Source organism: Taurulus bubalis (assembly GCF_910589615.1).
Source record: "Taurulus bubalis genome assembly, chromosome: 8".
Taxonomy (NCBI): domain Eukaryota; kingdom Metazoa; phylum Chordata; class Actinopteri; order Perciformes; family Cottidae; genus Taurulus; species Taurulus bubalis.
This window is the reverse complement of record NC_136596.1, coordinates 7067763-7092489: the sequence shown is the minus strand read 5'-3', so window position 1 is coordinate 7092489 and position 24727 is coordinate 7067763. Positions and strand designations below refer to the sequence as shown.

The following is a 24727-nucleotide window of genomic DNA, read 5'->3' as shown; positions in this document are numbered from 1 at the left end:
GAGGGGCAACCGTTACATCCTCACTGCCATGGACTATTTTACAAAGTGGCTCGAAGCTTACTGCATGCCGAACCAGGATGCGGAGACGATTGTGGATGCTCTGGTGGGGGGAATGTTCAGCAGATTTGGGGCCCCTGAAGTCATCCACACAGATCAGGGCAGAAACTTTGAGTCCCGTGTCTTCGCCGCCATGTGTGACAAACTGGGATCCCACAAGACCCGCACTACACCCCTCCATCCACAGAGCGATGGGCTGGTCGAGAGATTCAACCGCACGCTGGCACAGCAGCTGGCCATAGTGGCAGCTAAACATCAACGCGACTGGGACGACCACGTGCCTCTTGTACTGATGGCTTACAGGTCTGCTGTGCAGGACTCCACTTCCTGCTCTCCTGCCCTTCTCATGCTCGGCAGAGAAATCCGGACGCCAGGGGAGATGATGATGGGGCAACCTCCTGACGCCTCTTTCTCTTGTCACTATAAGCTGTTTGGTTCATTTGAAGTTGCTCTCAAACGCTTGACACCCACAAATATTTGCACCGTCCGTGTAGGTAACATACACCGGTTGTGAGCAGATCATCACAACATAGGATGAGCCATATTTGCTACGATAACAAAGCCAGGTATATTCTTTTATATTCACAATAGACATGAAGCGCATTAGAGTTACTAGCACATTCAGAAATACAGTTTTTTCCTCAGTGACAAATGAAACTCCAATGTTGTCAATGCTGATTTGTAGGGCTGCAACAACGAATCAATAAAATCGCTAAAAATTGATTATCAAAAGTGTTGGGAACGAATTTCATTATCGATTCGTTGTGTCGCGCGATTATTACGCCGGGTAATAAGTCGCGGAGAAGAAAAAAAGAGCGGAGCAGAGCAACTGGCCGGCCAGCGTTTCTGAGATTGGAGTGAGACACGAGAAAAGCTGAGGTCGTGATGTTCTCAAAGATAGAAGATCTTTGACAAGTCGAGTCTTGGCCAATCAGCGTCTTCATGTTCCTCAAACTTGTTTTTAATGGAAGCTAGTCAGCTTGCTATCGCGTTAGCTAACGTGTTTGGGTTGTGTATTGTCGTTAAAGTTCCGTTATGTTCCGTTACAGTTCAGTCTTGCTTGTAAAAAAACGTAACGTGATGAAACATGCCGTCACTCTCCGGTCTGGTTCAGTTCACGCTGTCACTCGTTAACGTTAAACCGGCACACCAGCGGATCTGGCTGCAGGTTTGTTTTTTTTTTACTCAAAGTAGAATGAAGCAAATCACGTAGTTGGGCTTTGCCAACAACGTGACGTCGTGGTCATAAGAGACCCAGAATGAAAGAGTTTAAGGAAGAGGACGCTCTATATGTAGCAGTACAGCTTCCTACTGTCCCAGTATTTCATACATATTGATAAAGCAGGGTATGTAAATGCAGCCTCTGGAGGGATCAATTACAGTAAAAAGGGCTCACATTTGGCGGATGTAAAGCATAGATGTGTATGTGTGTGTTAGTCCATTTTGTTGTTTTAATTAACAGCTCAGGGATGTTCAAGGAGCAACCTGTTTGTGCACTTTCTGAAGATGTTTTGCACTGTCACTTCTGTTTTTGAATAAAGGGTTGGAAATGAACGCTTTTTTGATAAAAACATTTTTTTATCCGATTAATCGAAAAAATAATCAACCGATTAATTGATTATTAAAATAATCGTTAGTTGCAGCCCTACTGATTTGTATTAATATTGTATACCTCCAAGGTATACAATATATTGATTGATAATATCTCTTTTTGCAGTTTCTGTTTTTGCTGAAGAATTAATAAAACATTACTTAAACTATTATTTGACTTCACATTCTCTATTGCTGGTGTATTTCTCAATTCAGATAAGACATATTGCTGTAATTATTTATTCAAGGATATGTTGTAATTGATGAATGTAAATATTCATAAACACATACAAAACAGCACAGTGCACAAAGAGAAATACAATAAAAGTGCAATAACTCAATGAAAATGACTCATGAATGCCCACATGATTGATCCCTCTATAAAAACTGTTTAAGCTTGAGTTTGAAATGATCCACAACACATCATGCATGATATTGTACTTTAGTGGTATATTTCTAAACAAAAGTAATAAACCAAACCAGACCTCCAATGCCTTCTCCTGTATAGCAAACAATGATATAATCTTGCGTCACTCTTCTCTGGTGCACTGTTTTTCTTTTTGTTTGTTTTGCACAAACAAAACAACAAAAAGGCAAAACATCTTAATATAGGTTGTGAGGGGAGAAAAAGTCCAAATTGTTGACAGATAGGAGGATAATGAATGTTAATTTATCATTTGTAAAAGTTATAATTTAAATAGTATACAATAAAATATAAAAAGTTATAATTGAACTTGAACAATCCTTTAACCCCTTATTGACTGAATTTATTTGCAATCATATAAAAAAATTATTTGTGTTTTTTGCTTTCATACAGATGCTAAATTAAGTGGAGATTGTACATTTTAATATAGCACATAGAATAGATGAAAGGTTTAGGTATGATGCAAATTAGCAACATTAGGCACATTAGGTATAATTGGGCATAATAGTAAATGAACACATTTTCCTATGTCAGGTATGTAGATTATTTATCAAAAGCAGTTTGAAACATTGAATTTTTAACATTGCACTTTGTATTACATTTTTAATATGTGAATACAGTAAATACAAAACAAAACTCAGTGGAAGCCTGATTTGAAGTCCACCAGCTCGCTTCCCATAGAAAGTGGTTGTGTCCATTTTGTTCTGCCAAAAAATAAAGGGCAGACATTGCATTTATATATATATATATTTTGAGGATGACACCAGCTTCTGTCGCGAAAATCCATGAGGTCTGAGGACTTGACTTCCGGTTTCGTCAACCGGATGTAGTTTCCGCTCCGCCCACAAAATGCCGGCAAAATTCATCCAATACGATCCTTGGTATGTGTAAACAATGCAGCAACAGGCGATAGAGGGATACGCACGTCACCTTGGCTGCATTAAGACCGGAAGAGGTTTGATGCAAATTCGCGACAACCGTCAACAAGGGGTTTTAACAAAACCACTAAAACTAAGATAAATATGAACATCTACGTATATATATTTGTCTAACACGGTGGTTAAATGGATACGTGGTCCGCTTGACCCACGAGAGCTCCGGGTTCGAAACCCAGGTACCTGTCCGGTATATCGGAGGTCCTGCAAAATCAGACATGTGCGCGGGATGCAAGTGCGATCAGTGTGTCCTGGTGGCTGCACTACAGCTGTGTTAGGCCGTGTTGGAGTGCAGGTTAACTGTACTCCAGCTAGTTTTTTTTATTTGTTTTTCCTTCCTCCTTTCTTTCATATCCGGTTACTCAGTTGAGGAGAAATGATTCTCAAAATGTGACTGCCACATAAGACTGTCATAAGATTGTGAGATAAAGTTGATATTACAATTCACTAGTTCAAAAATAAAGTTGAACAATCCTTTATTATAATTCACTAATTCATTGAGCACACATTATATTGTAACGGACTGAGGGAAATGTTGTGTTATAAATGTTATGTTCAGGATGTCAGTGAACGTCTCATGAGCTGGTAGCTGTGAAGCGTGTCTGTGATTGGAGAGCGAGGATGTTGTTGTGTTGTGTTACGAGCCGTTCGGAGCAGAGTCTATGACCCGGAGCAGACGTGAAGCTGGTTGAGAGGCTTTCACGGGGTTTTGCTGTTGTGTAGAATTTTTTTTTTTTTTTTTTTTTCCTTCCTTTCTTTCATATCCGGTTGCTCAGTTAAGGAGAAACAATTGTCATAATGCATGCAATTAAGAGAGGTTCATAAGATTTGGAGATAAAGTTGATACTATAATTCACTAGTTTGATAATGAAGTTGAACAATAAAGTTGAACAATCCTTTATTATAATTCACTAATTAATTGAGCACACATTATATGCAACTTTATTAAGCCTGCAGAGATTTCAGTCCATAGCACAACAACATTTTTTATATCTAAATAAAAGAAATATATATCAACTGAGCATATCGGATATCGTAAAAACAACAACAACACAGTGCTGTGTTGGGTGCCATAGCCACGAGAGATCTCTCTGTATCCTCGGGCTGTGTGGATTTCAACCCATATTCTATCTCAACTATATAAACAATACCGCTGAATAAAACACTTCAGACAGACAGGTGCAAAGAAAAACATGCAAAAAGACAAAACATGATTTATATCAAGAATAAATCCTAAAAACGCTCATGTCCTTAAAAAATGAAATGACTGTCGTTTACAGTAGTTACGACAGCGTGCTCTTGTTTCCGTCTTTACGGTAACCAGAAAGAGAATCCCAGCCTGTGATTGGACGAGCGGCCAAGTTCCTCGACACGGCGTTGTGCGCCTCCTCACTCACCCTGCTGCGTCTCTGGCAGCCGTTAAAGGACAAACCAAGCGGTCAGACGACAGCATTTATTCAGCAAGCCCCCTGGAGAAATATGCTTTATTAACAGAAACCTATGCCACGGGAGTAACTGCAGTATCATATTACTTAAGAAGCAGGTAAGCCGAGTCGCTGTTCTCTTAAAACACTTAAGAAACTTTCCGTTTCTGAGCGGGCAATGAGCGTGAGTGGGTTAGGGGAGGTCCGGATGAATGACAGCATGCAAATCATCAGGCTATCATCCGGTGTAACGTTACTGTCTCCGTTTAACAAACGGTGAACCTGAACCGGTGCTCGGATAACGACACGGCTCGGTCCGTTTTAGTTGTAAGCTAGCGTCTTTTAGCAGGTGCTGGAGGCTAATATTAATCAGGCTAGCTTACAGTTGTTGTTGTTGTCGTACATACGTATTGAGTTGTTGTGCTCACAGTTAGCAGTAACATTCCCTCCTACCAGCATCTCCAAACTGAAGATGTAAATATGTATTTAATCCCTTTGAGTTGTGCAGTAAGCGCAATGAGAACATGGACATGAGACATAACTGATAAGACCAACGGGTTTTCTGTCCGGATGTTAGTACGCAGCAGTGTCAGGTGTTGCCTGAATCTAACTGCTGCAAATGGGCGTTGATACTCAACAATGTTAATAATGAGAGAAACTAATAGATGGACAAGTCCTTGAAACAACTGCGAGTGAAGCTGCACCCACAGTCACCTTGAGGGAACATAACTACTTGTACTCCAGTACTGAAGCTGTTGCTTCACACCAGTATACTCTACTGGTAAACGTCCCCTCATAGACCATAGAAAGCTTGCACATGAATCTGTGTGTGTTGGTGTGATTGGTTGCTTGTTAGACTGTAGTAGTACAAGAGCAATGGCTTTCTGTCATTTCCGGAATGAAACCTCTTATTACATTATGCCTACTTCTTTAAATGCAGACACTGTTTGCACACATTATTTCTATATTAAGAGTACTTTCAGAAACAGTAATGCAATACTTTGTATCCTGTTTTCCTCATGAGTATTTAAACATTTACTAGTACCTAATAGTCATATGAGACGTGCTTTTATTTCTAATTCATTCCCTAAGTATCAAGTAGTAAATGCAGACTTCCAACAATGAGACAAAGCTGGCTCATTACTGTTTCTGTGCCAGATTTATTTTTGCTCCCTGGCAAGCACAAAATAAGCAATTAAACAGAGAATATGAGCATGTTTACTTCCTTTGAGCTGACATGCTGATAAAGTTCAGGCTCCATGTGTTCTAGAAACGAGATGGAAGCAGAAGTAGACGTTAATATGACAAAAAAAAAATATCAAATCAACAGAGCATTCAAATGTGTTGATTGTTGGCGCTGTTCATAAGGTCTTACACTTTGGTACAGCTTTGATGCGGCTTTCTAGGCAGTGTTTCCTGGACATGTCGTTGTAAGCCAAGACTCAGCTGGCTCTGCTTGTACTTTCTTTCATCAGATATTCTGGTCAAAGAAAGTCGGTGCATGATCACACCACAGTGTGACCTCTTAAACTGTTATTTTCCAAGTTCAGGCGAATGTAAAAATCACATCCATGGTTTGCTAGGAACTCTTTAAGGTCAGTGATAATTTATAAACTATCTTCGTTGCGCATCGTGATTCAACACAGAGATTGACGTAAACAAATAATGGTGGCTACAAGCACTATTAGATGTGGCATGATTCGGCCACTAAACTACAAAAATCTAAATTAGAAACTGCATGTGACAACGGTCACGTTGCTGTTCCCCACATAACTTGCTTACAGGTTCAGTTGCATTTCCTCTGGGTCAGGTCTTGACTTTAAGGAAGGCCAAAAGCTGTTTGGGCTGGACAATAGAAGTCCTTTAAAACCAGAGCCAGAGCAGAAATGATTGTGTGTAATAGTTCTGGCTAAATTTCCATCGTGGTCTACTTTGTACTGTGGGGATTCTTGCGTAATCTTCCTTTTTAATTTATTGAAACTCACTCAACTTATCAAGGTATATCAGAGTTGCTTTAAGTGACCCCTTTCTGCACCCACCATAACACAGAACAGCACACTGTAGCTTCACAGGTCACATGCGTGACATAGCTTTCCCAATGACGGGTCTATTTCAGACCACCACCAAAAACAGCTGCCTCTCGGATAGGGGCTCTCAAGTAAAGCATGTATGCAGTTATGGTTGTTGGTGTGACATTCTGCCATCAGATATGGTTTTGTGTATTTATTGATGAGCTTGCTTGATCTTCTTCCTCCAGGTGCTCGGCAGATGCCACATAGTGTGATGCGTGTGATGGTTAGTTGGATTCTTCCCTCCAGCATGCGATGGGCTACATGTTATCTGCCAATCTTCTGATCTTTTCTGTCCGTTGACTGATTTTGCTTGTTCTCTGCCTCCATGCAGAGCTCATTGGGAAAAGGATTATGACAATCTTTCCAAGCTTTGTTTCCCGGGATCACCCTCAATCACTTTTGTCCACATCCAGATTAATGACGAGCCGCTGCTGTCAGCGTTTGTAATCCTCGAGCGTGGGACTGTCCATGCACAAGTGTATTTAGTAGGCTTCTATGATTAAGTGTGTGCCAGTAGGCGGACAGTCTTCATCGCAGACAAGCTACTGTCATACCAGGGTGCGATAAGGGTATGATGATGTCACATGATCAAAGGTTGTGGTAGCGGTACACTTCAGGTGTTGACTTTTGGGAACCAGAATAGCTGAACCTTAAAGCAATAACTCTGTACAACCCGTTGACACTAAATAATTGTTTCAATTGCATTCGCACCATAAATATTTTTTTTTGTCTTTGAATCTTGTGAGGCGCAAACTATAAACTACTCTACATAGATATTCTGCATCCCAAAACGGCCAACTTTTATTTATCAATTGTAGTGCTCCAAGGATTAGCCATGTCTCCACAAAACAATTGGGTATTTTGTCAACTTTGTTTCTCTTTCCTTCCTCTGCAGCTTTCCTCCAGTGTACCTCCTCGACCAGTGACTGGCCACCATGTTGTCCAGGTTGAAGACAACCTGGTCCCTGAGGCCCTGTGTCTCTGCCTGCAGATGGGCACACACCAAAGAGAAGGGCAAGCCGCTCATGCTCAACCCTCGCACCAACAAAGTGAGTGGATTACTGCGTGTGTGTGCGCGTGCATTTAAAAACAATCCGTGCCAATATGTGATGTTGTGAAAATTATTGTAATGCATTTCAAATTTCATAATATCCTTTGCAGTTTACACAATTAATTATTGACTATACACCAACCGAACATGATTTTTCTTTTTTCCTTACAAGAATTGCTGACAAATGCTTTCATAATCTTCTTCCAAAAGTCCACATCACAACGTTTGGTTTTTGTGCAAATTCAAATAATCTGGGATTAAAAAGTATCTTGTCAGAAGGCTGAAAAGCATTGGTTAATTAAAATCCTCCAGTATGTAGGATATCTGACCACAGCCAGCATCACTGTTGGGTGCGGTGATGAATGTCTGTGAAATTGTTGCCACCTTTCTTTGTGCAACAACCACTTCCCATGAAGTTTGTTTTTCCAATGCTGCAAATGCCTTGTTTTCATGATCTCTTGCCTATTTTGTTTAATTCTGCTTTTTATATTCCTTATCCCTGCTTTTTAGTTCATGTGGGATTATTTATGTGAAGTGCTTTGAACTGCCTCGTGTTGAAAAGGTACTTTGAACTGCCTTGCCGTGCCTTGTTCCCACACCTACCAGTAATGTCACTTCTGCATTCCTGCAGCACATTTTCAGCTGGTATAACTTGCTCTTTCATTGAATTCAATGCCTCTATGAACACACATCACATTGTTTGATGTCTCGTGTTTGAAATTGTTGGTTTGTGATGTGAATTGTTTGCCTGAGAGGGTTTGTGTGTCCGGTGTTTCCAACTGCTGAAAGCTACAAATGACATTTGAAACATGAGGCCGTAGCTGCTAGAGGAGACAGGATCTCCCTTTTTGCAGGTTATGCTTAATTTAGCCGAGACTACACATGTTGTGCTAATTATAGACATTCCAACCTACATGTAAACTGGTCGGAGGCTACATTAGCTACACTAGAAACACTGTACACAGTAACTACATTGCACTTTGTACCTGATTCCTCATTGTTTATTGTATCCCTTTCGGTCTAGTTTAGAAATTAATTTGGTGAAGTGTGAAACAACTTTGTGAAGAAGGCCATGGGCGTTTTAATGCTCTTCTTCCGGTATTTGCCAGAGCGGATGTGACTCGCATCAGCAAACTGAATCGTCATAAGTCTCATGACTCATCGTACCTCAACACTTAAAGTCATAGTGTTGCAGAAATGTATTGTTGATGATATTTGACTGTCAGCAAGACTGACTGTCTGTGTTCCCACAATCCTCGACCACATTGCCGTCTTTAATAGTTGCACAATACACCTTTTCATCATGTGGATGCCAGCTAAATATAATTCTTGGAGGTCAAATGTGTTAACCTGATGGATGATCTGATTTGGGAAATGTCATTATCACATTATGAATTCTGATGAATGATGAGCTTAAAAGATCATTTACTGTCCGTCGTAAAGGTTAGCATTTTGAAATTAAGTTCTATAAAATGTATTTCCTTTTTTTCTTTGGAAACTATTAAGTGTTCAGTTTCAACAGACAAATCATAGGATATACAGAAAAATATATTTAAGAAATGCATAGACAAACAGTACTACAATTTTTATTTGATAGATCATGCCACTTTTTTTTTTTGCCCTTGAGTGAATCACACAATATACACAAACCAATGTTTAAGAATTTGAACAAACCAAGAAACATTTAAGCTATTAATCTCACTCAAACAAAACTAGATTTCAGAGGTTTGCAGCATGTTGCATTACGTTGAGAGGCACTGAGTACTGAGTGAAGTAAATGCCCCATCAGCATGACTCAGCAGTTTTCCAGGGGAGCCCCCAGCATCCATCACTCTCACAGTATAATCAGCCCTTTGCCGAGTCCCAGACGTTATGCATTCCATCTGTTATGTCCATATTTCTTTCAGAGATGGTTTCAGAAACCTACATACACTCTTGCATACACTGCAGGATCATGAAAACACGTTGTACCCCTCGTCCCCCTCTTCTCTTCTATGCATGTGGTGTTTCTGCACAGTCCTCCCTATTGGCTTCCTTGAGGCTACTCCCCTTTCTTACCTCCCGTTTCTTTCTATTCCCAACTGCAAAATTGCTTCCATGTGGCCTCCACCTCGAACCCAGCTGTCCTTCTCCACTTAAGTGTCAATAGGTCAGCCCCCAGTGATGTGCATAGATAATACAGTTCACCCTCTGGTGACAAAAAGACATCATAGCATGTGAACGTTTCCTCCAGCAAGGATTCTGAAAATATGTTCAGTACTTATTTTTTTGTTGTTAACAGGGGTGATTAAGTAATGTATTAGGTATGAAACTTAAAAGTAGATCAACCTGTGGCACAGAGAGGTGATGATTAAGCTTTATTACGCAGAAAAAGGTGAAATTATGTCGATTGTCTATTTTCTTTTGACTTTTATGATGGTCTGTAGCTATGTAATACCCACAGAAATGTACGAGGATGGCACACTTATCTTAGATCAGAGTTAAAAATGTAACTTTTAATCACGAGTGATCACAAGATGAATAACTACCTTCTCCTTGTCTCCCTATCGCCCCTCCCTCTCTCGTTGTTTTCCTCCAGGGCATGGCCTTCTCTCTACCAGAACGACAGGTTTTAGGGATACACGGTCTGTTGCCTCCCAAAGTGGAGACTCAGGACACTCAGGCGATGCGCTTTCAGAATAATCTCAAAAAAATGACCGATCCCCTGCAGAAGTAAGGACATGCTTAAAGCATTGGAACATGTAGTCACAGTATGAGTGTCTCTGTTTTGCATTTTAGCATTCAATATTAATCATATGTGTATCTGAAACATCTCCTTATAACCTTTCCTCTCTCTCTCTTTCCTACTCTCTTTTTTTCACCCAGGTACATCTACTTGATGGGCATCCAGGAAAGGAATGAGAGGCTTTTCTACAGGGTGTTGATGGAAGACATAGAAGAATTGATGCCAATTGTCTACACTCCCACTGTAGGCCTGGCCTGCACACATTATGGGCACATCTTTAGAAGACCCAAGTAAGCATGCAGTAAAGCTATCAAGGATCAAGTAGTTAAAGGAAAAACATTTAATAAAAGTCCTCATTTATAACCCTTGTGTGTGCACAAAACGTGTCTGAAAGAGGCATATGCCACGTCCCACGGAAAATGTGTGATCTATAAAAACAAACTTGACTGGAGAATATGCGCAGTTGTCCAGAAACTCTGACACACATTAGAAAGACCGGGGAAATTGGCAATGCAGATGGTGAGGCGCTAAATTGACGGCAGATTGTAGAAATATAATGTGAGATAAATCTTAATACGTAAAACGATGCCTCACATTTGACCTCCTATGACTTGTATACCTGCTTTATCACAAACATTCAAACCAGCAGCGTTATTTATGCTTCCATGCTAACTATTCCAAAAGCACCTTTCCATTGTAAAGGATGTAAATTAACTAAAATCTGAAATACAAATAACGCAGCGTTTCAGTTAGAAGGTGATTGCAGAGATATGTGGATATATGATCTAATAGAAACCCAAAATGCAATATGAACATAAATGTGGGCACAATATCTCTCGTTATTGTAGTGGAGATATGTTTTTGTTTTCCTGTAGTTTGTAATGTATAAAATCTGTCCTTGATTGTTAAAGTTCTCATCCCATCATCTGGTTTCTCTCACCAGAGGCTTGTTCATCTCTATTCGGGACAAAGGACACATTCGTTCCATCCTGGATAATTGGCCAGAGACTAATGTTGCAGTGAGTACCTGAACTCCTCAGCACAGTAACACCACCTATAAAAGAGTTGGGCCGTTGATCCCTCTCAAACCCATTGACTGACGCTGTGAATATGCATATATGGTTAAACAACTATAAATTGATCAAAATCTGTTATAATTTCCACAGTAAGTCTATGGAAGTCTTTTTAATTAAACAGCACTGTTCAGAGTTTCTACAGTCACCTGGCTCGTCCAGTTTATTGTTGTTCACAGTTGTGTGCTTTTCAAATGTACAATTTGTTTCCATCTCCCCTTTTCTTTAGGCCGTAGTTGTAACTGATGGAGAGCGTATTTTAGGATTAGGTGACCTGGGTGTATATGGAATGGGCATACCTGTCGGAAAACTTTGCCTCTACACTGCCTGTGCTGGCATTAGACCTGAGCGATGTCTGCCTGTGGCAATAGATGTTGGCACAAACAATCAGGTAGGATGGTTACGTGTTGGTTGTTGTATACGGTACGCATGCACATGTATTATGCTTCATGCATTTGTCCTTGCCCTCCGATTAGACTCTCCTCCAGGATCCGCTGTACATGGGCCTGTACCAGGAGCGAGATCGCTCCCAAGCTTACGATGATCTGATTGATGAGTTCATGGAGGCGGTGGTGGAAAAATACGGGCAGGACACACTGATCCAATTTGAGGACTTTGGGAACCACAACGCCTTCCGCTTCCTCAGGAAGTACAGGGAGAAGTACTGCACCTTCAACGACGATATCCAAGGTTCACATTAAACCCTCCACACATCATATGCCATCAAGTTTACACAAATTACATTAAAAATTCAGTTGGTGTTTTTTAAAGAACCATGTTTTTTTAGATTGGTTTTCTACCTGTTTCTTTTCGATTCACCGTGAAAATTAAATTGCAGAAACCTGATACTTTAAATAATCCATTTCATTGGACAAATTGTGACTTTTATTCACATTCGGAAATGCAGTTAGAATCAGAACCTTTTTGAGAAGTCACCTGTGTTTATTTAGGTCCAGGATTGAGATTGGGTGTTGAAACAAATGAGTTCAATGTTGACTGAAAGGCCGAACATCAATCACAACACAACTAAATCTTTAAGGGAATCCTCCTATCTAAACAATCAGGGATGTGTCTGTTTTATTGTTTACTGTTGTGTTCCCCTGCATGTTCCCAGGCACTGCGGCTGTAGCCCTTGCTGGTCTGTTAGCAGCTCAGAGAGCCCTTGGCAAACCCATCACAGAACACCGGGTGCTTTTCCTGGGAGCTGGAGAGGTCAGATCATCTTTATCAATGAATCAGTCAATTCAACTTCTCTTGGTTTTTATTTTTTTCCCTTTTATGCTCTTTTATTTCTATCTATTGTAGTGAAAGTCCCATTTATCAAAATATTTTCTACAAGCCATACTGCTCCCTACTGACCAGACCTGGTAATGCCAAAAATAAATGATTATCCAACATTACTTAAGAACTTAAAAGAATCCGAACTGGGCTCAACATTGACCAGTACCTTTCTCTGGAAAGGGCGGATTTACATAGGCCTTTTCTTATTAGACAATAAGGGTTAGATTGTATGAAGGCTACACAGCCTTAGCACTTTTAGTGTAACTTTAAGTGATTATTTTCTCCTTAGGCTGCCCTTGGTATTGCCAATCTGATTGTCATGGCCATGATGGAGACCGGGATGACCCAAGCTGAGGCCAGGAATAAGATCTGGCTGTACGATAAAGATGGCTTACTAGTAAAGGTTAGTCTGTGGGGCTTCCTGTCTGGCTTCCTGTTGAGCTACTGTATTATTGATGAACAGAGGTTTTACTATATTTATGTTGATATCTTTGTTGCCACCAACGTACGGTTTGTGATTCCAGGGCAGACAGCAGCAAACAGACTCTAACCAGGAGGCATTCGTTCATGACAGTCCAGGGACTGTACAGAGCTTCCTAGATGCCGTCAATACCATCAAACCCACAGCGATCATTGGTGAGGAACTTCAGATTTTCTATATTTGTGTCTGTAAAGCCTCGCAGTACACTTTGGAATACACACTGAATCAATCTTTTTTTGTAATTTTGTTGTTATGATTATTGTATTTTATCCAGATCAGGTTGAATTGAATACCTTTTTATTTTCTATTTAGGCTATTTATAATTGATGTGCTCATAAAATCATCTTGCCGAGGCTTAGTGTGCTGCAATTTCAGGCTCCGCTTATGCAATGTTGACAACATTTCTCTTTCCTACCTCCAGGCGTGTCAGGAGCTGGACGCCTGTTCACCCACGATGTCATCAAGACCATGGGAACCCTGAACGAAAGACCGATTATCTTTGCCCTGAGTAACCCGACCAATAAAGCAGAGTGCACAGCAGAGGACGCCTACACACTCACTGATGTACGCAGTTCTTTCCTTTCCTAACTAACTCTGACATAAAGCATTAAAATGTTGTGATTGTTCTTTTCTCTTCCCCCCCCCCTCATCATGCTGTAACCCTTTTTGTTTCTTTGTCCCACAGGGTAGATGTCTCTTTGCCAGTGGGAGTCCATTTGGTCCAGTGACTCTGAATGGCCGTGTCTACACCCCTGGACAAGGGAACAATGCTTACATCTTCCCTGGTAAAAAAAAATATGAATATTCATAATTTACATTAATGACCACAGGAGAGTATATGGATTATCTACATATTCCCTGGACATAAAAAAAGATAGATTGTTAAGAAATAACCCGAGTGTTTATACAATGTTATCACTGGTGATGATGAGATGTTAATGCAGTCTGTTTAGAACACATGATGTTTGTGCTTTGCAGGCGTGGCCTTGGCTGTGATCCTGAGCGGAGTGAGACACATCAGTGACAGAGTATTCTTGGAGGCTGCCAAGGTCTGAACTCATTACTCAGCGTTTCTCTGTCTATCTCTTCTCTGAACTTTCTGAAGTTCATTTGTACCTTTCCCCACCCCATGCTGCACTTTCTTGCTGACTCGTCATGTGTACATACATATGCTGTATATGGTCCTAGAAACCCTCTTTAACCCTTTGACGTCTCCTCTATTCTAGACTAATCTAGACAGATCAGGATCTTAAAAAAAGAAGGCTGATGCTTTTTCCATCTATGTTTTTTCCTCTTTAGTATTTGATTTGATTACATTGATTAATGAAATGAATTCTATAAATCACAAGAGGATATCTTGCCAGCATTCTTTGTTCAATATTGAAATATTTGACATGCCACTTTCATGTTTTGTACTATGAGCAGTAGTGGTTTGCTCTTGCTTTTTTTTTTAATATCTTTTAAAAAGCACATTGTTTTTATGACTTCACACTTATGTAGAGTGAAAACAGCAGAACCCCAGAAATTCATCTTCACTCTAAAAGTATTTTTAAACTCCTTCCAGACGCTTGCAGAGCAGCTGACGGATAAGGAGCTGGAAGAAGGCAGACTCTATCCTCCTCTCTCTAACATCAGAGAGGTCTCCCTCCAAATGGCTGTCAAGGCAAGTCTCCTGAAAATGATCATTTCTCTCGCTGACAAAACTAAAGGGCCCCAACTGAATGTTTTGGCTGTTGATGAACCATCATTGTTAGTCCAAACCTGAGCTGTTCCTGCCTAAATGTTGCTTCTTCTATCATCCTCTGCTACAACATTAAGCTAGTTGGCTTTGAACATCCTAAGATGATATTTTGATGACATAGTATTGCGTTCCAGTCTTATTTGACTGTCATTGTGCAGTAACGTTTGGTCAGTTTATCTTCCCTTTGCTCTTTGTCTGCAAAGTACTTGCATCTGTATTTTCTATCTGTATCCGCCTCTCAGTATTTCTCAATGCCAAACTTCCTTTTGCTCTAGGTGGTGCAGTTTGTCTATGCTAAGGGTATGGCGTTTCGCTACCCTGAGCCTGTGGACAAGGACAGCTTTGTACGCGCAACTGTGTGGAACACCGAGTACGACTCCTTCGAGCCAGATACCTACGACTGGCCAGGTGTCAGCTTCAGCCCCAAGACTGACCAGAAGTAGACCAGACCCTCTCTGTGCTCTTTGTTTTCTGCTGACCTCCTAATCACAGCTAATTTGAGATGATCGTAATTACCCTAGTGCAAACATCTGCTCATAAAGATCCGGCAGTAGAAACCCCTTATTGCTGCTATGTGACTGCATTTGCACTAAACACGTCTTATTATACAAGTGAAAGGGTATAAAGGAAAGTGGAATTTGAAGGAGGATATTTAAATGGGGATGGACACTTTCCCATCACATCCAAGTTCTTTATTACCTCTGATTCACATTTAAACCTGCACAGCACCTGGAGGGCCCCCTGGTGGTGGGAAAAAGGCAGTGTGGAAATCTGGTTTAATTGTTGCAACCTTGAGATACATTTGAATTATCTGTGCTGTTTAAAAAAACAGCATATACATGCGGTATATTATAGTTATTATATGTGATTGTCTTACCAAGCAGAAAACAAAACGCAACACTTGCATCCAATTCAAAAAGTCCAATTTTAACAATAGGTCTATTAGATTACGTTGAGTAGTAAAACAAACATTGCACACTTTGTCTCTGCTGAAGGTCAAGTCGTTTTTATTACAAGGAACTAGAGATGACTCCATGAATTGTTGTGCGTTTGTGTTCTTATCTACGTTGGAAAATGCCACGTACAATACTGTCACTCCATATTTAATATAATGACTATAACCTGATGCAAAAGAGACACTCCTGATTCCGAGGTTGGCCTTTGGTCAACACTTACTACTACTCTGACTATATGTAGCTACCTGATTACCAAACTTAATGCACGCATTAATATGCAGTTCAGACATTCACATTGCCTTTTTTTCACACCAGGTGGGCCTCTGCCGTCTTCATTAATCCAACCAATGCCCGGTATAAAACATATGGTGAAAGACTCCTTTTTCACCTTTGCTTAGATCGGGCAACATTGCTTATCAGTGTAGGTCGAGTAAAGCAGAGGGTTTAAGTACTCAGCCTTTGTGTGCAAACTAGGAGAGAACAACAGAAAACATTGTTACTCAGGAGAGAAATGGAGGGAAGATCTAAAGAAAGACCTCTGAAAAATATGATGAGATTTTATGAAGGGAAATTAAATGAAATGTATATCTAAAAACACTCGAGAGACCAACGTCCACTCCAGCAATTTATTTGTTTGAATGCTTTTGTCACATTGTTTTTATTTATCTGAATGTACTTTATTTTGTTTAAGGACAGTGTATTTAGATGTGTTGCCCTTGTGCTGTATACTCATTAGAAAGTCTCATCAACAGCCCTTTAATGAGCTGTGGTAAGAAGAATCCATCCCTAGAAAAGACCCCTTTGATAGAAAAGTAAATTGAAATAGAAGATGAAATTAACCTTCAATAAAATAAAATAGATAACTGATGTGAATACATACGTTTAATAAAAGGCAGTAACTAAAAGTAATTAAGTTTAATTTAAGTTTATTGGGAAAAGTCACAAACCTCTTGAATAAGATTACTTGATGCTACTGGTTAACGGTGCCTACAAGACGATCATATAGATTGTTACTGACGACATATTTCTGATGAAGAAACCATGGAATGCTATCAAGTTAATGTTAACTAGAAAATTATGTTTTTGTTGACACAAACATTTGCTCGAGCATTTCTGTTAAGACTTGTGTCAAATCCAGTGAGTATCTATGCAGTTCAGTAGTCGCAGTTCTAGCAGATGACGACTTCCTCGAGGTCATAACATGCAATTCTCAAAGTAAGATATTGTATTCACTATGTTCCAGTTGTATTTTCCTAATGTCCCACATATGTTGATGTCAATTGAATGTACTGTACTTGTTATCTGTAAGATCTTCATATTTGCTCAGACTGCTGCAGTATATTACAGTGGGTGATCCAAAGATAAGGAAATCCTGACCATATATACTGTACACAAACACATACATACACCCTCGCAGCTAAAATGTGTAAAAATGTACGAGTTACAATTAATTCTGTCAATAGCCTAATGACAGAATGAGGCGTTAGTCTACTAGGCCTCTACATTTGCATTTAAGGATGCAATGTGCAGTTATTTTTCTGATAAACTCTGTGAACGCAAAGTTGTGTACACATTTTGAAATAGGTTTATTTCAAAGAAAAAGTTCAACCTCAGTAAGTATCCAGTTGTTGTTGATACTGGCTGTCATCGTCCCGGGGAAGTTTTTACTTTCTTGTGTAGGAATTTGGTGATTATGTTTTGCTGACCTGATTCTTGTCGTCCCCATGAATTTCTGTGCATTCATATAGTGCTGTGCATTCATATTGTTGTGTTTCTGAAGTTTATTTTTGTCACGCAATAATATTTTCTTAGTGTTTGTATGCAGAGAGAATACCAATGTGCAGAATAAACAGTTTTACACTGGTGCCTTTGGCTGCAGACTTTTTTTATTGGAACTGGAGTTAAACATTTAGGCCCTTTTGTATTTAAGCTTTGAGAAATGTCACTACAATAAAGCAGGAAATGGGTCTGAAAATGAAATTTTTCAAAACCCAATTTTTTCTTCTTCTTTAATCACTATGAGTGCAAAAAGGGAGATGCCAACACAAGCAGATGAGTTTCACGAGGGTTTAAAACCAGTAAACCGTATTATACCATAGTATTGTACACATTTACACCCTTCTCGAAAATCCGACTTTACTAAACGCCGCATTGTCGCGCGTACACGTCATCACAGTGCGACTGTTTACAGTCAGCCTTGCATACGTCCCGCCTCGTCGCCACAGTTATTAGACCGGCTGTCCCGTAACTTCGGGAGGATGACCATGGACCTGACCTTCCTCGGGACCGGCTCGGCCTACCCGTCTCCTCACCGCGGGGCCTCGGCGCTCGTGCTGCGGACAGAAGGGGAGTGCTGGCTGTTCGACTGCGGGGAGGGAACCCAGACCCAACTGATGAAGAGCCAACTGCGAGCCGGTGAGAGAGAGACAGAGAGAGAGAGAGACAGAGAGACAGAGAGAGAGAGAGACAGAGAGAGAGACAGAGAGAGAGAGACTATGATAACTACATAGAGAGAAAGAGACTATGATAACTACAAAAAGGAGGGGATGAGAGAGTGAGAGACTCTTCTCTTTCAAAGCCTAGCTATGATAACTAGAGAGAGACTATGATAACTACATAGAGAGCGAGAGAGCGAGAGAGAGAGAGACTATGATAACTACAAAAAGGAGGGGAGGAGAGAGAGACTATGATAACTACACAAAGGAGGGGAGGAGAGAGAGAGATACTGTGATAACTACAAAAGGGAGGAGAGAGAGAGAGACTATGATAACTACACAACGGAGGGGAGGAGAGAGAGAGATACTGTGTTAACTACAAAAAGGAGGAGAGAGAGAGAGAGAGAGAGATACTGTGTTTACTACAAAAAGGAGGAGAGAGAGAGAGATACTGTGTTAACTACACAAAGGAGGGGAGGAGAGAGAGACTATGATAACTACACAAAGGAGGGGAGGAGAGAGATAGATACTGTGATAACTACAAAAGGGAGGAGAGAGAGAGAGATATATATACTGTGATAACTACACAAAGGAGGGGAGGAGAGAGAGAGACTATGATAACTACAAAAACATTCTAACCTTCATTTACTGCAGTGCAATCCAGTGTTTAAAACTCGCCCCACATTCCCATCATGCCACCTGTTGCATCGTAATGACATGTTGTGATTTTCCCGCCCAGGTCGGATCACCAAGGTGTTCATCTCTCACCTGCACGGTGATCACCTGTTCGGTCTGCCGGGCCTCCTTTGCACTGTGAGCCTCAACACCAACGCCGAGCAGCAGAACCTGAGCTGTGTGGAGATCTACGGGCCCCGGGGCCTCCGCCACTTCTTAAGGGTGACCCTCGGCCTCACAGGGTCACAGCTGCTCTTCCCTTATGCAGGTAGGTTCCCCAATGAGGTTCCCCAATGAACAACCTCCGACGTGTCCGTCTGTTAGAACCACAACCGATGTAAACTATGCACATTCGGATCGGAAATGTTTACTTACTTTGCATTTGTGAGTTCAACTGCAACCTTCAGGAGGAGATATTATTTTAGTTCTATGTCTGCATACTGGTTAATCAGTTTAGTCACTTTTATGTAAAAATGTGTATATCTACAACTGTTTTAAGGGAGCAAAAATGTATAGAGTCAAGTGTGTATGCTACACCATGGATTCCTACCCATACCAAGACAAATATGGCTTGACATACATCTTGAACACCCATTTTCTTTGTTCATTCATATAACATAATAATAATATAATATGTAGCCTTTGCAATAAAGAATACATTTTTGAACAACTTCCTCAGGTTTTTGCTTGTCGGTAGCAAATCACGGCTACACTATGAATATCATGTTTACATTTTTGGGATTATATGGAAACTACAAAACATTTCCAGCCCCCTTTATTTTCTGTACTTTACAGGGCAAATTAACCTCCAGCCTTATTTACTTTATAATCTGTATTTTGTATAATTGTAATCATTTTATTGTACTCAATCCTCATGTCCTCCGGTCTCATCTCTACATTCTGTGTGTTGCTATAGTACATGAGCTGGAGCCCACAGCCGACCAGAGTCCAGAAGAGGGACAGCTCAGCCCGGAGGTAAGTGACTGGTTTTTATGTTATATCCTGCACAGTGACAACCCGACACAACACCCTTTCCCCGGACGATAGACATGCCAATAATAGTCTCTTTATTTTATCTTTGATATAAAAGCAGACAGTCCTCATGGATCTTGCATGAAAAACGTCATGGGCTTCAACCTATCGTACCGTAGCATCATTTTGCAAAACTTAATTGTTCGAATGTCAACTAAGTAAATCCGCCTCATTTGTAGCTCGACTCCCATTCATTTGTTTAAACTTGTTTGAAAATAGTCCCTCATCCCAAGAGACGGTGGTGTCCTTCACCCTCCTGGCAGCACGTCACCTTTTTAATGTTCTGGTTCCGTCTCCTCAGATGACCGCGGAGTGCGGCCCTCTGCACCCGCAGGAGCAGCCGGGCCGGACGATCGTCCTGGATCCCTCCAGTGACTGTTACCTCCTCTTTGAGGACAATAAGTTTGTGGTCAAGGCCTTCCGGTTGTTTCACCGCGTCCCCTCCTTTGGTTTTTGCATTAAGGAGCACGATCGACCCGGAAGACTGAAGACTGAGCTCCTGAAGGAACTAGGTACAGTAAATATGTTCATGTTACTCTTTTGTTTACTTGAACCGCTGCAGTGAAAGATGACTGAAAAGGGCAAATCTACACCCTTCCAGTGCCCGTTTTACATATTTAAAATGATTGCACAGTAGCACTAGATTTAGCCACAACGGCGCTATGGGATGCAGACAGCAGGGACGAGATGCATAAGATAAGATAATAAGTAGTGAAATAAAATACAATAAGTACATATAAGAAAACAGTAAAATAATCCACAATAGTACTATGGATCTCTTTATAGTCGAGTCACTACTAAAGCTGTGTCAATGGTCAAAAACCCTGTTCATGTTTGTTGGCAGCAGGAGGACGGTTAGCTCACGGTTAGCTCACGGTTAGCTGAGTTAAAGATCATTGATTTATGACTCTACTTAACACAAAACCAATAGCTTTACAGTACGTTCATGCTGAGTCAGCATGAAACTCAAATTTAATATCGACACTTATGACATTTTTTTATGACCTACTATCCGATGACTTTATGAAATATTACACAATTAACTTTTTTACGACATTCTTTATGACTTTGGCGTATTGTATGATAACATCTTTTTATGCTTACTATTCTACGACATTGTTTATGACCGACTATGGCTTTCTTATTACGTACTATACTGTAGCTTTTTTATGTTGTTTTTTATTACACCCAAATTTAGATCCAATACACACATAGCTCACCCAATACTATGACACGTGTGGTACAATGTGCTATTTTAGAAAGTAAATGCTCTCCAAATGGTATTTATTGTGAATGGCTTTATTTTTTGTGTGTACCCCCCAGGCATGAAACCGGGGCCACTTTATGGACGGCTGAAAGCTGGCAAGCCGGTAACGCTGGAGAGCGGTCGCGTCGTTCTGTCCAGTGAGGTGCTGGAAGAAGCCATTCCCGGCCGTAAAGTCTGCATCTTTGGGGACTGCAGCTCGGTTCTTGGGGACGGGCCACTGAGGCTGTGCGGTGAAGCGGACGTCCTGGTCCACGAGGCCACGCTCGGGGACGAGCACCGAGAGAAAGCGGTGGACCACGGACACAGTACACCGGGAATGGCGGCCGCGGTGGCCCGGGCCTGCTGCGCCCGGAGGCTGGTGCTGTCCCACTTCAGCCAGAGGTACAAACCCGGCTCCTTGCAGAAGGACGGGGACGAGGACGACGTGGCGGAGCTCAAGCGGCAGGCGGAGGACGCTCTCCGGGACAGTGATGTGGAGGTGACTTTGGCGGAGGACTTTCTCACTCTGCCCATATCTCTCAGACGACCATAGCGATGAACTACTAACTTATTCTTTTATATTGCCTAATGAGATATTGACAGTCTCGGTTCAGTTAAGCTTTCAACTGTCGTTATCAGCGGGAGTGCGTTTACACACTTTGTAATGAGACTGTAGGTGTTCAAAGTTACCGAGTCTGAGCACTTTTATGACTTCTTGTCCATTTTTACTGTATAGTTGAGGTGCCTCACTCTTGACCTCGGAAACCATCTCTGCTCAAGCTCCCTTTGTTTTCAACCGTATCACGCAGCCTTCATACGCAGATCCACTGTCGAGCTCAAGGGTCGCTCCGACAATTGGAAAGTTTGAACATCTCTAGGATTCCATGACAACTGATTATACTAATTGTTATGCAACAATGCATTGATTAGTAATTATCCAAATGGGTCTCCATTGATTTCCCCCAACAAAAATACCACATTTTAATCTAATTTATTTAGTAGAAAGTCTCTAAATGAAATAGTATGAACAATCAAGTGGTAGGTTTCTGTCTTGTGTTTTCTTTAGGTTTTTAGTGTTAACGTCGAACAGAGTTCTAAACCAATCTTATATGAAAAATGTTCATCCATCTTGTCTGTGTCGATAAAGGGAAAAACAATAAAGATTGATCTTGAACAATTCTCATTGTGACATTTTTGATTGTCTATGTTTCTGGATAACATTACGGTACATTGGGAGTCAGCGGATAGACAACTTTAGCTGCGACTAGCAACGCTCTGATTCAGTGTGTGTGTAGGTGTGTGTGTGTGTACACGTGGAGTCGCAGCTACTGCGACTATGCGCTTGCAAGACAATTTAATGGCGTACTATACTACAACTTTTTGGAGTAATGTAAAGAACATGCGGGTCATCTCTGCACCTTTTCCAGAGCTTTATTTCTGGATCTGTACACAAGGTATTAAAGTACAACAGAAATACAAAATAATGTTTAACCAAAAAAAAAAAGTCAATGTTTTATGTACAATTCTTATAAACAATAAAGATAGCTTTTTGAACATTTCTCATAGTGAAGTTTTTGATTGTCTATATTTCTGGATATACATTTTTAAGTTTTGTAGTTTTATATTCACAAAGGTGTTTTGTTTTCATCAAAGGACTCGAGTTCTCTTCTCCAAAACCACAACTGCTATATTTGTTTTTCCTTTTTAAACTTCAAAACACAATACAAAATAAATTTGTTTGGTGCTTTCTTGCACACGCACGCACGCACGCACACACACGCGCACACGCACACACACACACGCACACGCACGCACAGGAGAGATCAATAAAATATCACATTTTCGAGAGTTCACAGGGTGGTGAAAATCCTACTTCTACTACTTAATGGCCTTTACATTCTGACAGTTTTTCTGAGTCTTTGTACAAACCACAGGTGAAATAAATATCACTGCACTGCTAAAGCTAGAAGAGCTTTGAGGACCTACTGCATTATGCACATTGCATTAAAAAGAGAAACTAACTCTCCACATACTTAGAGCAGCAGCCATCCCTTTACCATCAAGACAAATATAGATATGGAAAAAAAAAGAAAAAAGGATGAGCATCTTTTACACATGGCTGCAAGTTTTGAAGGCAAAATCGCAACATTGAGTATTATCAATAAGTCTTCAGGTAAAGCCGTTTTCAGTGGTACACTGGGGGACCGGACACAGCTGGCATGCGTGGGTTCAGCCGTGTCCGAGGGGATCATGACTTTCCAAAGAGAGAAACTAAATTCAAACACCAAGTCAACTGGTAAAATGCAAAACCCAAAATATCTGTACATATCTACAAATTATTGCCTTTTGACAAGGAATCAAATTAAAACCTTTGCATCAACATAGATTCACTGTGGAAGAGGTCAGTTCATAGACTTTTTAAAGGCTATTTGCTAAGTATTTACATGAAATGCAGAAGTGAATATCTTCTCTGATGCTGGGCTTGGGAAATTAATTAGTTGATCAAGCGTAATGGTTTTTGAAGCATGAATTCGGTCTGTACACACACACACACACTTAATGTTGGATTACTACATCTACGGACATGACAAGCATGATGTACCCCTGAAACAAACTAAGTATTCATAGCACAATGCATAGATAAATTAAGTAAACACTACTACTGCATCCAATCGACTGACGATGACCCGCAAAACATTTAAAAATTCACAATTCTGGACAACCCCTCCATTTTTGCTACTAGACTCCAAGAAAAACTGTTGACTAGATTATACAAGGCATTCTCTAGATTATACAAGGCATTCTCTAGTCAGTTCAGGTTAGGCAGAGATTGAATACAAAATATAAGTGGTTTTAAATAAAGATATAATACTGCTAGCAGCTTGCTAAGCGGCCTGAAAATGGCATGACTTGATTTAAGAGCATTTTTTGACATTATTTTTTCAACAAATAAGAGGACACATAAACTTGCATTAGAGTAGCTTGACTGAAGGGATTAAACTAAATCTGACAACGGTAAAAGTATATGTAATGAATACACACTTTACAGCCCCTTATATGTCAAAGTTTAAATTACTATTCATTTAACCAATATCTTTGTATTGTAATATTGCCGTTATGGTTTGTTTTTCTGACCGACCCCTTTTTAGAGGCAGGAACTTGATATCCAACTGTAAAACCCGGTGACCTCCATTACTCTGCACAGGTATGCTTCATTAGCCGTTTAAAAAAAAAATGTTACAGAAAAACTGTGAATCTGGGATTTTAAACTGGGTTTGACCAAATGGGATTTTAAATAATTTAAAAAAGAATCCAGTTTAGCTATTTTGGAAAAAGTAAACAAGCAGACCGACTGCAGACCAGCATCCACAGAAGAACATTTGAAGAACAGAAGATTAAACGGCGAGGCCTTAGCAGCTGAAGCCACCACACTCGAGCTCATCTCCATGCTAGTGTTGCTCTTCATACAAGCTCTGGCTAAGTGTATTTGGGGGACTAATACAACCATTTGCACCAGCCTGGTTACTAA

General features: G+C 40.6%; 2 protein-coding genes across 2 annotated transcripts; both read left to right on the top strand.

The window, feature by feature from the left end:
• Positions 1-6613: 6613 nt before the first annotated feature.
• me2 (malic enzyme 2, NAD(+)-dependent, mitochondrial) lies at positions 6614-17675 on the top strand. The gene is made up of 15 exons (XM_079221911.1): positions 6614-6725; positions 7398-7551; positions 10132-10265; positions 10419-10568; positions 11222-11297; positions 11581-11742; positions 11828-12041; positions 12466-12563; positions 12922-13035; positions 13157-13268; positions 13535-13677; positions 13799-13898; positions 14092-14162; positions 14678-14776; positions 15130-17675. The coding sequence occupies exons 2-15, from the start codon at positions 7438-7440 to the stop codon at positions 15295-15297; spliced, it is 1755 nt and encodes a 584-aa protein (XP_079078037.1). The 5' UTR covers positions 6614-6725; positions 7398-7437; the 3' UTR covers positions 15298-17675.
• A 393-nt stretch (positions 17676-18068) lies between these two features.
• On the top strand, positions 18069-21847 carry elac1 (elaC ribonuclease Z 1; the record flags this gene model as incomplete). Its single annotated transcript, XM_079221794.1, has 5 exons — positions 18069-18225; positions 18985-19188; positions 19837-19895; positions 20254-20464; positions 21276-21847. The coding sequence occupies 5 exons, from the start codon at positions 18069-18071 to the stop codon at positions 21749-21751; spliced, it is 1107 nt and encodes a 368-aa protein (XP_079077920.1). The 3' UTR covers positions 21752-21847.
• Between the last annotated feature and the right edge of the window lie 2880 nt (positions 21848-24727).